At 36.0% G+C, this 16,521-nt stretch overlaps 2 protein-coding genes across 2 annotated transcripts in view; both read left to right on the top strand.

Moving 5' to 3' along the window:
* The first annotated feature begins 174 nt into the window (after window positions 1-174).
* Window positions 175-16,521, top strand: part of LOC107031051 (DNA mismatch repair protein MSH1, mitochondrial) — a 53,865-nt gene continuing 37,518 nt past the window's right edge. Inside the window, exon 1 of the mRNA XM_015232249.2 lies at window positions 175-391. Coding sequence (XP_015087735.2) covers window positions 276-391 — 116 coding nt within the window. The 5' untranslated portion in view covers window positions 175-275. The remainder of the gene's footprint in view (window positions 392-16,521) is intronic.
* LOC107031054 (protein ALP1-like) lies at window positions 820-15,287 on the top strand. Its single transcript, XM_015232252.2, has 7 exons — window positions 820-1,050; window positions 1,170-1,217; window positions 2,895-3,025; window positions 11,828-11,885; window positions 12,103-14,192; window positions 14,307-14,532; window positions 14,625-15,287. The coding sequence occupies exons 5-7, from the start codon at window positions 13,668-13,670 to the stop codon at window positions 15,044-15,046; spliced, it is 1,173 nt and encodes a 390-aa protein (XP_015087738.1). The 5' UTR covers window positions 820-1,050; window positions 1,170-1,217; window positions 2,895-3,025; window positions 11,828-11,885; window positions 12,103-13,667; the 3' UTR covers window positions 15,047-15,287.

The following is a 16,521-nucleotide window of genomic DNA, read 5'->3' as shown; positions in this document are numbered from 1 at the left end:
CACACAATCTATTGAAAAAAACCTCCTTTTAAATACGATTCACTATCTTCAATATGATTAACATATTTCAAAATAATATTTCATACGACTATGCAATAAGTTCGACTCTAAAAATAATTAATTCGTCCTAAATACCAATATCTACTAACATTCTCTCTCTAATGTTTAATTGTTATTCCTACAAGAGTTTATTTTTTGAAAATAATATAAAGTACACCTTTCTCTGTCGGGAGGAACAAATACACTCACTGTGTATTGTGCATCGATATCGAGAAATGTATTGGGTTACGGCCAAAAACGTCGTCGTTTCAGTTCCCCGTTGGCGTTCACTGTCCCTTTTCCTCCGTCCGCCACTTCACCGGCGTTTGTTCTCTTTCTCTCCACATACTCTGTAAGTTCTTTCTTTTTCTTGCATAAAGTTATAAGCTTTATATGTATTTGTATCTTGGTGTGGAGAAAATGTCACTACTTGTGGGGTTAGTTAAAGATGGGGTGGTTTGTGGAAGCTCAGAAGGCATTAGCAAGAATTGTTATCTTATTTGAAAAAGATGGGATTTTTCTACTTGCATAAAGTTAAAAGCTTTTTATGTATTTGTTTCTTGGCGTGGAGAAAAGGTCAGTAATTGTTGGGTTAGTTGAGGGTGGGGTGGTTTGTGGAAGCTCAGAAGGCAAGAATTTGTTATCTTGTTTGAAAAAGATGTGATTTTTCTTCTGGCATAAAGTTAAAAGCTTTTTATGTATCTGTTTCTTGGTGTGGGGAAAAGGTCAGTAATTGTTGGGTTAGTTAAGGGTGGGGTTGTTTGTGGAGGCTCAGAAGACAAGAATTTGTTATGTTGTTTGAAAAAGATGGGGTTTTTCTACTTGCTTAAAGTTGAAAGCTTTTTATGTATTTGTTTCTTGGTGGGAAGAAAGGTCACTAGATGTTGGTTTAGTTAAGTGTGGGGTGGTTTGTGGAAGCTCAGAAGCAAGAATTTGTTGTATAAAATAAAATTTGTGCACTTCTATTCTGTCATCCTCCTGCGCGATTATACCCGAGAAACTGCCAGCAGAGTATGCTGAGTTTTCTGATGTCCCTAAGTTGTCGTTTCAAGATAAATTTATGGTATCTATTTAATTTTATTCCGTCTCCCTTTGTCATGTAAACTGTGTTACTTTTTTTTTTTTTGCAGAATCTAAGACAGACGCTGGATGATCTCACACGTAATGGTTTCTCTGTGGTTAGTGCCATCCCCAAACTTTCAGTTGGAACTTTCATTATACCTTTTGTTGGATAAGTTCTTATATATTTCTTATACATGAGTGGTGAAGTGGAACTTTAAATTGGTATGCTAATGAACTTGTCAGAGTTGGCTTTTTCTCTTGAAGAATTAAAATGATGTCTTTTGTGAGTGAAGTTATGATCTGATTAATGCCTTGAAGTGCTGATTTCTTATGATGTTCTTTCGACCATTTGACTTGATATCTTCCTACTTCCCTCCTACTCTTTTTTCCACATATAGCTTCAAGTGCCTCTCTGTCCTCACTTCCTTTTAGTCATGCACAAAACAGATTTAGTAATTTGTACAGCTGTGTAATGTTTGCATTTGTAGTGTGTCGTGGAGGAAGTTCAGGGTCCAACTCAAGCTCGTGCTCGTAAGAGCCAATTTATATCAGGCTAATTACTTATGAATAGCTCAAGATTTCTTACAAGTACAATTTTATTTGTGGGTGCGATTATATTTATTTTTATATCACTTGGATTTTTTCATGTCAGTTGAATCTACTAATATCTGCTAAGATGCAAAAATGTTAGTTGTGAGAAATGAGTAAAGCTTTTCAGCATGGTAGCATAACCAAAGTATCATACATATTCGTAAGATCTACATCACTGACATTTTTATACTCTTAGAAAGGATTGCGGAATGATCCTAATCTGCGGTGTCTTACAATTGAATTGGTCTTAATATTTTAGACATGCACATCCAGGCAGTCCCTATGTTTTTGGCCTTGTTGGAAATGATCAAGATCTTGATTTTCCAGAACCAATGCCTGTTGTTGGTCATGTCTGCTTGACCATTTATTCTCCAGCTAAAAGCCAGAATATGGCAGCAACTAATCACTCCAAGCTAATTTGGGTTGAGTATTTTTTTTTATCAAGTAAAACTAGTCTCATTCATAAACATGACCAAAACGGCCTATACAAAGGTTATACCAAAAGATATGATACCCGCAAACTCCACCCAATCCTCTATTCAACGAGGAACTTTTTGGTCACACCAAAAGAAAATAAGGGAGCGGGGACTACTCCTCAACTGCAAGAAACTTGACTCCACACCATCAAAAGCTCTCCTATTTATCTCTCTCCAAACAACCCATTAATGCAATTAGAACCACGGTCGAAGTCCTTTGGCTTCTCCTCCTCCCGCTCGTCCAACTGAGCATCCAAATCTTTCACGGTTCTTGGTATTGTCCAAGGAGTGAGAAACCATCTAAACATATCCTACCATAATCTTATGGTAAGCCCACAATGTTGAAGAAGGTGATCCAGATCCTCGCCCGCCTCGTTGCGCATGTAAGACCAATTGAAGCAGACAACCTTCTGCTTTCTAAGATATTCCAGTGTCAAAATAACCCTTCTAGTGGCTAGCCAAGTAAAAAAAAAAAACACCCTCCTAGGCACACATAAATCATCACTATCTGTTCCTCTCCATTTGGACCCATTTCATTCAAAGATTTTATAATTCGGAGCTTTCCTATGCTAGAAGTCCCATTTCTACTGACTAGTGACTGCTTCCTTGATCACTCAAGTAGCAAACAGTTTTTTTGTTCATTAGCACCTCATATTTATTAGTTATGAAAGATTAAGCAATTTCACTTGCAAATCACAAACTAAGATTCTTATTTGGTGGGTACAGGAATATCCCGTTCAGCGAAGGGGTATTGCATTATCTCTGTTTATGAGACTATGAAGACTTGCTTTCCGGAGGATGGCCTAACTGAAGAAGCCGTAGTCACCAAACTTCGTACTTTTTTTTTTTGAGAATTGGTAAACAAACCAAACTTCGTACTTATCGATGCCATCATTTGTTTTTGCATAATTCATTAAAGAAAAGCTCTTCAGGTTTGCAGATTGCACTTTTGTTCTTACCGTTGCTTATTAGGGAGTTATGTAGCTTGGCTAAGGGACCTAATACCCACATACTCGGGCATTCTAGTTATAGTTGCATATATTTGTTTGGATGTATGTAGGTGAAGTTAAATTTGAGATAGAGACCAATTCAACATGTCTCTGTAGGAGAAAAATTTGGTTTGATTGCATACAGTATGATCCCAATGGCTTTTTGAAATCTAGAAAGTTAGGATAGAGGCCCAACTGTGCTCATGGAAAGTAGTAGAATAAAATACTATTTTTGATCCGTATAAGATACAAAGTTCCACCTGAATGAACTTATCAAAATACAAGAAGTCTCACTGGAATGACATCGACAAGGTGTCCAACCTTTATAGGTTCCATCGTTTCATGTACAACAGCTGGAATCTTCATTAGGACACACAAAGAATAGTCTGTTTTTTACAAATCTTCATGGGGATCAATCCAATACACTTCACAGTGGGTTTCAGATAATATGAAGTTGTTAGGAGTGATCCAGATCAGGGGAATGGTACGAACGGATAGAGAGAGGCCGTAATCTTATCAGAACAACAATGTTCAAGAGTAATACAATGAGTGGCTGTGTGACACACTAAAGGAAGCATCGTAGGTGAAGGGATATTCTATTAAAAGTTGGAGACTTTGTGACCATGTTTAAGACACTTGCTGCGCAAGAAACTATAACAGTCATGGCCGGTACGTTACAATCATTAACATTTAAGGTAGGACGACATCAATTATTATTTTCCCTGAGATGACATTTAATTCAGGGTAGATGGAGATTGCTTAAAAGATTGATAAGTCAATTAATCAAGGTGTCAACCAGAATTCCAGAACCAAAACCATTTAAGACAACAGATTCAGGGCTCTTATATTCGGATTCTGTCCTGATGGGCCTCAAGACAGATGGGAGCTGCGAAGTCCAGGCATGGGGAGATCCTTTATTGAGAGTGAACAATCACACATCGAGCTTGGTTGAAAAACAGTCAACAGCAACCTTTGACGTCCCAATCCTGTTGGAAATTCACAGATGGGTGAGTAGCATATGGAAGCAGATACATATAAATATTTTTGAGATGGGTTACAATAGCTTCTCGTTTCTCTTCAAAGCTATCAGCGACAACAACCACAACTTATCTAGTATAATTCCACAAGTAGGGTCTACAAGTGGGGTCTGGAGAAGGTCGAATGTACTTAGACCTAACCCCTACCTTTGTGGGGTAGATAGGCTGTTTCGGATAGATCTTCGGCTGAAAAGAAATGTTTCTGAAGCAGGATTGTATGAATAATATAACAAAATAGCAAGATACAAAATAAATGAGGCAATAGGTAGATATACATATTGACGAAAAAGAGACTACGTGACTATTAATAATCCCTACCTCTCCTCGAAGCTATTGATGGTACATATTCCAGAAGGAACCTGGTTCCTGATGAATTTCAAGATTTTCTTTCAATGGTGGAGCCACTGTTGTCAAAGGTGTGCGTAGAGGCATAATATTGGAGATCCGATATAAGTGGACGCGGTGGTCAGAGTTTCGATGGGAGCGGAGAAGAATGAAAGAAGTATAAGCCAAAGGATAACAGAAGAATCCTACAGTCGGGATGAGCTCAATTCAAATAGTCGGGACACTGCACGTGGTGAGCAGCAGGAAAGCATAAGATTTAATTATAACTAACATGGCCTACCACGTGGACATGAGCTATCTTTTTCTTAAGGCCCTGGGAAAGCAGAGGGGAAAAACGTTTGCCCTTCAAAATCTGCTGGAATCTTGAACCAAAAGAAGCCCTTCCTCTATAAAGGTCTGATCCACTAATCGAAGAAGTGTCTGCTAATACTACGACACAAAGCAGTCAAACGATTAAAGGGATTCTTGCGAGGCATATAGTTCATAGTTCTTGGAGAACTCAGAAGAAAAAGATAGGTAACAAGTTGAAGAAAACCAGCATGTGTTTACTTCTGTGGACCAAGTAATTGTACTTCTGCATGAAAAAGAAAAGCATGGAGTATTCACTTGGATAAAATTCATGATCAGAGGAATCTCTCTGATGAAATTTTACCAAGACATCCCTCTCCATGGAATATAAAGAGATTGTGAAAAATAGAGAAGAAGCATGGGGACAAAGATCCAGAGCTTTATGGTTTAAGTTGGGAGTACAAAATACAAGCTATTTTCATAGAGCAGCCTATGCCACAGAAGATATAACAACATTGATTAGTTGCAAGTGGAAGGGGTACTGATAAGAGATCCAAAGATTATTAAAGAAGAGATAGTGTCTTTCTACCCGAACCTCTACACATAAACAAAGGACTGGAGTCCTTAATGTGGTATGAGGGATTGGCCCAGGATAACAGTTCAGGATAATGAGATGCTTCAAAACTCGTTTTTCCCAGAAGAGATATGGTATTGGGAAGCAGTGAAGTATGTTGCAGGGGATAAAGTCCCAGGTCTGATGGTTACTGATATTTCTTTATAAGGTGCTAAGAGGTGGTCAGTACAGATGTCATAGCTGTTGTACAGAATTTCTATGAGCAATGCATATTTGGAAAAAGCTTCAATGCAACTTTTGTGGCCATGATCCCCAACAAAGTTGATGCGAAAGAACTAAAGAACTACAGATCGATCAGGCTAGTCAGGAGTGTTTACAAAATTATTTCAGAGGTGTTTTTTTTTTTTTTTTGAGGAGGTAGAACTATTGAATGAGAGGCTAAAGAAAGTGGTGGCAAGGTTGGTAGATGCACAACAAATGAACTTTATAAAAGGATTACAATGATGGATGCAACACTAATTGCTAATCAATGTGTAGACACAAGGCAAAAACAAGACCCCTGACATCCTATGTATGCTAGACGTTAAAAAGGCTTATTTATGATCATATAAACTGTAACTATCTGCTGGATTCAGTGAAGAAGATGAGTTTTGGAGAGAGGTTGATTAGGCGGATCAAATATTGCATTAGTAGAGCCAGATTTTCTGTTTTTTTTAAAAGCAATTCAACAGGGTTCTTTCTTTCCCAGAGAGGAATTAGGCAGGGGGATCCACTGTCCCCATTTATTTAACTGTAGCAATGTAGGGTCTGATGATATGATATAGAGGGCACAGAAAAACAACTGGATTAGGGGCTTCAAGGTTAATCAATGGGCGACTGTTACGTGGAAATATCTCACCTAAAATATGTTGATGACACTCTGATTTTCTGTGGTCCAGATAGAGGCCTATGAAAGCTATTGAGAGTAATATTTGTACTCCTTGAATCTATTTCTGGACAAAAGATCAACTTAACTGAACAAAGTCTTGTTTACCTGGTAAACGGTTCCAGAGCGACAAGAATTAGCTTGAACTAGCTATATACTTGGGGGGGGGGGATTGGAGAATTACCCGTTGTTTACTTGAATATGCCCTTTGGGGCAAAACGTAACTCCAAGAAGATATGGAATGGAGACGTTTGAGAAGAAACTCTCCAATTGGAAGAGCCAGTACTTATCATTGGGAGGCAGCTTGGTGCTCATTAATGTTGTCCGAGATGCTATGTCCACTTACATGTTGTCCTTGTTCTAATTCTGTAATTGTGGTCAACAAGATTGATGCTCTAGGAAGAAACTTTCTTTGGGAAGGCAATTGTGATAAAAAGAAGATCCACCTAGTAAAATGGAGCAACCTGCCACCTGTGTTGCCAAAGGTGATGATTATTGGGAAGTCCTAGGGTGGGGTGTACCAAAAAATGCTCGGGGGTGAAAATGAATGGCGTAGATCCATAGGGCTGTGCCTAGAATTTGAGTTGTAAGTCGCGGGCGTAAAAGCATCCGCCCTGGGTGTTAAATTTCATTTTTGTTGCCTTAAAAGTATTTTTTCTATAGATCATGTTTTTATTATTGGTGTAATGATAGTTGTAGTTTATGGTATCATGTTTTCACATTGTAGTGATTTTTCCTAAAATATGTTAATAAAGAAAGCAACTCTGATAGAAAATGTACTAGCATAAATTATTTTTTAGTTGAAGACAATTAATAAAGAAAGCAGAAAACATACATATAGATTAAAGCAAACACATCATTTAGGTGTAGGTTTTCAAATCCAAAGAGAATTAAATTCTCTTGTCTTTATTAACTTTTTCAGTTTTTCTCCCAACATTCACTTATTGTAACAATTCCCATAATCTTCCTACATATAGGGAAGAATCAACTAAAGAAACCTACGGTAAAAAAAGTTAAATTTAGTCTTGAGTTCCTTTTCAAGCTCAGCTTCTCTTTCCAAATAAGTAGAACGCCTATGTAGCAGAATACCAAACTCTCTAAGGTCGTATGCTGCTCTAGCATCTCGCATTTGCAGCTCCATCCCTCTTATGTGGTGGCGTACATCCTCTAGCTCCAAACAGATTTCGCGCATGCGACCATCACTGTGACCAGAGTTTGAAGCCATTTCAGCTGTTAAATAATTGTTAAAAAAAGGGAAAATAATTAGTTATTAAAGTCAAACCTTTCTATAACACTTATATCTATAAAACAACAGAATTATAGATGATGCAGATATCAGGATAGGATAAGCAAGGGTATTTCCACAGTCAATTTTTGGAGCCCCAGAATAACACGCAACCTCTACAACCTCTGCCCTTCGGGTGAGCGTTTTGTGCACTCTGGGTAAACTCCCCACTGTGTAATAGCCTGTAAATTACACAGGGGGATTTAAACCACACTAGGCAAGCCCCATGCGACAAGCTCGACTCAGTAGGTATTGAGGGGGACCCATCCCGGGTCATCCGTGTGGATAAACACCCTCCAAACCAACTGAGCCATCCCGAAGGACATATCTAAAGTTAATTAATCATTAGAAAAAACAGAAAAGATGTAGTTGTTACGCCTCTCTACAACGACTGTAAGAAGTAGCGACAGAGAGATTCAACTTTTATAGGAACAAACAATGTGAAGAAATATAAGTAATTAAACTAACCTAATGAGGTGATGCTCAACTTTATGTAAAATGTGATGAAAATAAAATGTTAAGCACTTGGGTATTTATAGAGGTTTTGATTACCTTATTTCATATGAGTTATTAATTAAGCTATCAATTTTCAAGATACAGAAGAAATGGAAGGAACTTAATTATTACTATCCTTTTTTTGAGAAGGTAACAATTGATTACCAAATTTCATTTAAGTTATAAATTAAGCTACCAATTTTCAATAAACAGAAAAAAATGGAAGGAACTTAATTATTATTATCCTTTTTTTGAGAAGGTAACAATTGATTACCAAATTTCATATAAGTTATAAATTAAGCTACCAATTTTCAATATACAAAAAAAAAAATTTGGAAGGAACTTAATTATTATTATCCTTTTTTTGAGAAGGTAACACTTGATTAACTAATTTCATATGAATACGAATTAAGTGACCAATTTCAAGACAGAAGAAATGGAAGGAAGTGGAACTTAATTATTATTATCTTTTTTTTTTTTGAGAAGGTAACACTACTTAATTATTATTATTATTTGTTAGTTTAATATATATATCTGTGGCCCCTCGAAGTTGTCAGCGAAATTCATTTAGATACTCGAACTCCAATTTGTTCTAATTGAGGTACTAAATGGGTAAGTTTCATAGATGGTCATATAAATATGAGTCTTTTTCACTAAAGTCGGTTAACTATATTTTTTAACACAAAAATCACAAATTTTGCCCTTAGTAACACAAATCATTTGCTGGATAATCCAACTTTTGATGGGTGATCTTTTAATGTACTTTTTCAATATAAGAAAGACCTTGGCAGATTGAATGAAGTATTTTCTAGGTATTGAGGTTGCTCAGTCTAGATCATGTATTGTTATTTCTCAACGCAAGTATGCCTTAGACATTCTTGAGGAGACGGGAATGATGGAATGTAGACCTATTGACACTCCTATGGATCCGAATGTTGAACTCCTTCCAGGACAGGGGGAACCACTTAGTAATCCTGAAAGGTATAGACGGCTTGTTGGAAAGTTGAATTATCTCACAGAGTGACTAGACCTGACATCTCTTTTTCCGTGAGTGTTGTAAGTCAGTTTATGACTTCCCCTTGTGATAGTCACTGGGAAGCAGTTGTTCGTATTCTGCGATATATTAAGTCAGCTCCCGGTAAAGGACTACTCTTTGATGATCAAGGCAATAAGCATATCATTGGATATACTGACGCTAATTGGGCAAGATCAACCTTTGACAAACGTTCGACAGAATGTGGTTGCTCGATCTAGTGCAGAATCAGAATATCGAGCAATGGCGACAACAACTTGTGAGCTAGTTTGGATCACAAACAGTTGCTGGGAGAACTAAAATTTGGCAAAATTGATCAGATGGAACCGGTATGTGATAATCTAGCGGCTCTTCATATCGCATCAAATCCAGCCTTTCATGAAAGGACTAAGCACATTGAGATTGACTGACACTTTGTTAGAGAAAAGATCCTCTCTGGAGATATTGTTACGAAATTTGTGAAGTCAAATGATCAACTTGCAGATATCTTCACCAAGTCCCTCACATGTCCTCGTATTAATTACATTTGTAACAAGCTAGGTACATATGATTTGTATGCACCAGCTTGAGGGGGAGTGGGGAGTGTTAGAATAGAAATAAGTATTCCTACTTAGAATAGGAATAGCTCTAGGAATCCTAGTCGGAAAAGAATTCCAATGTAGTGTCTATAAATAGGATATTAATGTAACAATTTAGATACACAATTCAATAATATTTTCCCCACATATTACTCACAATCTCTATCACATCTAGGGCTGCAATCAGCTGAGATTGCTTGACTGCATTACCGGCAGTGGTCTGCTTGACAGAATTCTGCATCACGATTCAATCGATAAAGCAAACAAAAACTGGTTCATGGACATTGCATAGATATTCTCCTTATTGTTCTCTGTTAACATCTCTTTCGTGCTCCCTACCACTCATTTTGAACCCCCTTCTCTCTATCTGTTTTTATCTGTTTCATCCCTTTCCGGTCACTGCCACAACCTATGCAAGTATTACAACCCAAGCAATGACTATGACCACTGCCTTCTGTTCCACATATAACCTGTGACCTCCAGAATGCCTCTTCATTTCATCTCATCTAGTCTCTTTTTCAAACTACCAGGAAGCTCCGAGTTTAGGTTGTTAGGACTGGTCTTTCTACAGAGCCAACCCTACCCTTTCTCTCACACATTGTGTAGGTCTAGATGATTGCAACACTTCAAATGATTCAGGCATTTGATAAATAGTTCCTACTTTACTCACTCAAAGAATAATTGCTCTTCTTTTCTCTTGCATAGGTGGACCTCGATTATGGGGTATTTCAAGTACATTCTCTAAAAAGAAATTCTCAAAAAAAATAATTCTCAAAAATATGTTCTCTGTGAAGAGAGTTGTAATTAACTTTATGTTGTTTGTCATTCTTATCATGAGTTGAATCCACAATAATTATAGTAGTTTTTGCCTTCCTATCTCTTCTCTTTCCCTCTTTCCCTCTCTCTCTCTCTTTATTTCAGATTTCCTGTGCAAATAACACAATTGTAACAAACTTCAGATCTAGTAAGATTTTGAGATTGTGAAAAATCATTTCTCTTATAAAGAATTACTCCCTTTATAGGTGGAAAGTCACTGTGTACAAGTGGACCAAGAGGTTTACTGAAAGTGGAGAACCTACATGAGAACATGGTTCTCCCCAAAAGGATCCAATCACTTATGCTAATTAGGGCCTTATGGAGTGCACCAAAATTTAATGAACACAAAAAGTTTGTCCTAATATGCACAAAAGTTATTGAAGATCATATTTTTCTGAAATTGTTCTCTTATTTAGTTACTCCCTCCGTTTCACAAAAAATGACCTAGTCTGACTTGGCACGGAGTTTAAGAATAAAAAGAAGACTTTTGAATCTTGTGGTCTTAGATTAAAGTTAGATCAAATGTACAAAATTGCCCTTTGATCTTGTGGCCTTAAACATGCCACGTAGAAAACTGAAATTAAAATGTTACCAAAAAAGAATGAGGTCATTCTTTTTTAAACAGATTATAAATAGAGGAGGTCATTCTTTTTAAGAAACGGAGGGATTATTTATATTTGAAGCAAACATGTGGAGTATGTTTTTTCTCTGTTCTCTATTAGCTTACAAATATCTTTTGCTACTAGTTTGGAAATAAAAGCTGATGTCAATAAGAAGCTCCACACTATCACAGTTTGCTAGTGAAGTTAAGATCAAGTTGTAAGCTTTGAGATTTGATTTGAGTTAGAGGTCTCCTAAAGCGCAAGGGGTTGGTGGACTTTGAGATAAAACGAGACGTTGAGAAAATGCAATGCCCAACTAGTTCATTAGAGGGATATGTCGCGTTGGCAAACTTACTTTAGGGTCTTGTGTTTGCAATCTTTTTAGTGTGTCAAGAGCTTTGTTTGGAGAAAGTGTAGAGAATCTCTAGTAATAGATAAATCCTTATCTGCAAAAGACAAAGCTGTTAAGTATTGGATTGAAATTCTTCACATTGAGCTGAATTGAAAGATTCACAGAGCTGACTCAATTAGTATGGGATTGGTTAGTTGCTACTGTTTTCTTTTGCCACGATGTGGAGCAATTTTTTTAAGTTCCTTATATGGCTAATATGTCTTCCTTATTTCTTATCTTCACTGCTTACAACAAACACAATGAATTTTTCTTTACTAATATGTTTCATTTGCTTTTGCAGAGGTATGCTGAGTTTCACATGTTCAATTCCTGATTTTACTTGTATTTCATCTGCAAAGGTTGCGTTTCATTATTCAACTCATTCACTGCAAAATTTTTCGATTCTCACTGCAAAATTCATTGTCAAGATTGATTTGTCTTGTTGAATTTTTATCTCTAAACATCACTCTCTTGCAATGACACAAAACAGTCATCACTCTTGTGCTGACTGTTAACTCTTTGATCCTAGCATATATTTTTCTGTACTAGCAGAGCTAACAGTCATCACTTTGGCAGAGTCGATTTCACCTGAGCTACCATTTTGGCTGCGACTAAACCATTGGGAGAAACCCCTCGAACATCCATGTGAGTACGAACTTGTTGGCCAAGTTTAACAAAATTCTTGCCAATCAAGAACTGGAATATGGATGCGCAAGTAGATGGCGGAAATGAGTTTTGGTACAATGGTTGCAAAATGATTTTCAACATCATTCAACAAAGGAAAATTCAAAGAATCAATTCAATATTCCTTTGCATTTTCTATTTCAAATATACTAACACTCTGAACAAAACCAGCATCAGTATTTCCGATTCCAGATGCAAATTATCAAGTGCCGCATGAAGCTTTAGTAAGACTCTAAGGGATCGTTTGGTTACTGGATAAGGATTAAGTTATTCAAGTATTAAATATTGCATAAGCTTTACCATGTTTGGTAGCATATTTTTGTTAAATTATAAAATTCAACACACACAATACTATGTTTGGTTATAAAATTAGAAAATCACATAACTAATACATGTTTAAGTTATGAGTCAATCTATGTATTATTTTATGCAGGGTAAAAGATGGAATAAGTTATACCTGAATAACTAATACCTGAATAAAAATATGTATTGACAATTTTACCCTTCACTCTCAATCAATATACACCACAGGCTTTTAGATAAACATTCCCATCCTTTATCCATCTGTAAATCTAGAGAATGGTTCTTCATCTTCCAGGCAAGTAGATTGAAAAACTTTCAATCTGACGTTCTTTCTTTGAGGTTAGAAGTTCTCAAACTCAAATTTTGGCTGATTTTTTTATTTGTTCTTCTTCTTCTCCTCCAATTTTCTCTTTTGTGTTTTTCCTCTTGTTAATCCAATGAGATGAATGAAATTGTAGATCTTCTCAGTATTTTCTAGTTAAGTTGATGTTTGAGTACACCTAAATTTGATGTGGGTTTTGTTTTATTTGTTCAAAATTTGTGATTTATGAACAAATGGGTTCATTAAGTTTAGTTGCTTTAGCTTCTAAAATTGCAAAAGATAAATATGTATTTGCAGTTTGACAAAATAGTATTAGTATTCTAGCTTTAGAAGCCAAACAAAAATAAACATTTTACCCTGTTTTTCATGTTACTTAGCCTGTGATATCACCAATTTGTGTAAAGGTAACTGAATAAGTTGCTTGTTGGTTCACCTTGGTGAAAACAAGTGTGGTTGGCTTGACAACTATGTGGACTCTTCGAATTTGAGTGATGTTAACGATATAAGTTGAGCTTGCATCACCAACATTTGTAACCGTTCTTGTATAAGTTTGCGATTGTGGTCCTAGTATAATAGAGAAAGAAGGATAGTTTAGTTCTGCCTCAAGTATGGCTGATTGTTGTGAACATTTGATAGTTTGTTGCAATATAAGTCCAATTTGTTTTTTTCTTTTCAATAAAATTGAACATTTTAGTATAAAACCATCTATTACCTTCCTATTATACAAAATGTGTCTGCAATACTTAATTAAGTAACATGATTGATACTCTTTTTTCTTTTGGGATTCAATTTGATCATGATGTTGTCATTTTTAATTGGAAAATAGGTATAAATGGATTCTCAGCAATTGTGCGATGTTGAATCCTTTATGATTCTCGAGGAGATTGTGATGCATTCCTATATTGTCCTTATCTGCTTTTTTATGGCTATTTACAGCATGTTATTAAGAAAACAATCTACAAATACGCGGGGCATTCGATATTGTATGAGTGCTAGAATTCCAAAAATCTTGTCTCATCTGAATGTTCTCATTCGTGACAATGATATTGTATGTATTGACAAGCTTAGGATGGATAGAAACGCCTTTCACATATTAGCCTCATTAGCCAAGAATATTGGAGGTTTGACTGACAGTAAAAATATGTCGAGTACTGAAAAGTTAGCAATGTTTTTAAATATTTTGGCTCATCATGAAAAGAACAGGTCTATCAAAGTTGATTATATTAGATCGGGGTGGAGTGTAAGTCGAGCCTTTAATGAATGTCTAAGAGCTATTCTTAAACTAACTCCAGTGTTACTTGTTAAACCTAATCCGGTGCTCGAAGATGATAGTGATGATCGATGGAAATGGTTTAAGGTAGGTAAATTTCAATCTAACATTTGATTTACTACAATAAACTTGAAATATTATGGTGAAAGTATTTTTATTTTTAATAGTCATTTAGTATTTAGATTTGAATTTATCTTATAGGGTTGTCTTGGTGCATTGGATGGTACTTACATTTCCATTAGAGTTGAAGCAATATATAAACCAAGATACAGAACACGAAAAGGAGATATAGCAACTAATGTCTTGGGGGTTTGTGATAGAAATCTCAACTTTATTTATGTATTACCTGGTTGGGAGGGATCAGCCGCTGATGGTCGTGTATTGCGAGATGCTGTTGTACGAAGAAATGGGTTGAAAGTACCTCATGGTATGCTAAATAATAGGCAGACCCTTGTTTATTTCTACTACATCAAAATAGAATAATATTTAAAGTAATTATATTATTATTTATGTTTTTAGGCAATTACTATTTGTGCGACGGAGGATATACAAATGGAAATGGTTTTCTGTCTCCCTATCGAGGATATAGATATTGGCTAAAGGATTGGCAAGGTGACAATCCATCACCTCGATGTCGAGAAGAGCTCTTTAATATGAAGCATGCTAGGGCACGTAATGTTATTGAAAGAACATTTGGACTATTAAAAGGACGTTGGGGAATTCTTAGAAGTCCTTCGTGGTACTCAGTTAAGGTTCACAATAGAATTATTAGTGCATGTTGTTTGATACACAATTTCATTCGAAGAGAGATGGAAGCTGACCCCTTAGATGTGGAAATGGATTTCCACATGGAGAATCAACATGAACATGAAAATATTAATACAATTGAAACATCTGATGAGTGGACCACTTGGAGGGATGAACTAGCTCAGTCTATGTAAAATGAACGATTGGGAAATCAATCTTTATAATTTTAAACTATGTGTTAACTTTTGGTGTGCTTATGCACTTTTGCTTTTGGTTTTCCATTCACTGTAAAATGTAATACCGTCTATTATTTTGTGAAGACGAATGGTCAATCTTTTGTATGTCTCACATTGTTATTTGTACAAACAAACAGTGAATCTCAATGTATATCTATTATTTTATAATATAAGCAGTGAAATTCTCTTTATCTCTTCACATTATCTTTTTCTTAGACCAATAAAGTTGTATTACAATAAATTTGATTATGATTGTGATAATTTACTTGTAAGTTGTAACTTAGTATTACTTGTGATTTCATTTATAATTTTACAGATTGAAATGGCTAGTTTTCCTGCTGCAACATCCAACACGTCCATAAAGAGGGCAAGAAAATCAACACCTTCATGTCGAAGGATATGGACTCCAGAAGAGGAACTTACTCTTATAGATGGATTAAAAGAATTGTGTGTTAATGGTTGGAGAGGAGATAATGGAACCTTTAGACATGGATATTTAATGGAATTGGAACACTACATGAATGCTCGTCATCCTAGTTGTGGATTGAAATCTCTACCACATGTTGATTCTAAAATAAGAGCATGGAAAAAGAGTTATGCAACCATATCGTTGCTAAAGAGTCGAAGTGGTTTAGGATTTCAATATAGTGACGGAAGTATCTTAGTTGATTATCCAAAAGCTTGGGATGACTTGATAAAGGTGATTTATATTTATTTGAAATCATTACGCAATTTCTACTTACTTGTATTTTCTCTTGGTTATGGATCTCTGTCTTTGGAATATTGACAGTTACTTTCTTTATTTTTCTAGGTTGATCCAAATGCCAAATCAATGAACTTAAAAAAATGGCCATTATTTGCTGACTGGGAAGAGATATTTGGCAAGGATAGAGCCACTGGAGAGTTTGCAGAAGGTCCAGAAGATGCTGTTGAAGAAATAGAAAGAATTGAATCTCAAGAAATTACTAATGGCATGTCTGTGGGATTTCCTATTGATGTTGTCGACATAGATGATGCTTCAGGCACAAGAGAAAATCAAGCTGCTCAAGAGGAACCTAATGTATCAACTGGAGCAACACAAAGTCCATTTACTGCTCAAGCTGAACCTAATGAATCAACTGGAGCAGCACAAAGTTCATTCACCGCTAAAAAAGGTGAAACCCATCAATCTCAGAAAAAGGGCAACTGTTTTAAAGCATCATCTTCTAAAGTCAACGAAAAAGGTAGATGCAAAAAAAGAAAAGCAGTTGAAGATGATAATGAGACTGTTCTTAAAGGTTTGATGGAGGTGATGAAACAATTCACTGAAAGCCATGATAAGAGAATGGCTTCTTTAATTGACAAGCTAGGAGAGCGTGATCTATCTGAAATTCGTGGTAAGATATTTTCTATTATTGGATCCCCTGCATATGAAATATACAACTCAGATGAAC

This window comes from Solanum pennellii, chromosome 9, assembly GCF_001406875.1.
Source record: "Solanum pennellii chromosome 9, SPENNV200".
Classification (NCBI taxonomy): Eukaryota; Viridiplantae; Streptophyta; class Magnoliopsida; order Solanales; family Solanaceae; genus Solanum; species Solanum pennellii.
The sequence above is the reverse complement of the archived record's forward strand: the minus strand, read 5'-3'. Positions and strand labels throughout refer to the sequence as shown.

What these genes read in the sequence shown, in the direction of transcription:
- LOC107031054 (XM_015232252.2), top strand. Translation starts at nt 13,668, where the DNA reads ATGGATTCTCAGCAATTGTGCGATGTTGAATCCTTTATGATTCTCGAG. An exon ending in ATCGATGGAAATGGTTTAAG is followed by an intron (nt 14,193 to 14,306) that starts GTAGGTAAATTT and finishes TTTATCTTATAG; the next exon opens with GGTTGTCTTGGTGCATTGGA. An exon ending in TGGGTTGAAAGTACCTCATG is followed by an intron (nt 14,533 to 14,624) that starts GTATGCTAAATA and finishes TTATGTTTTTAG; the next exon opens with GCAATTACTATTTGTGCGAC.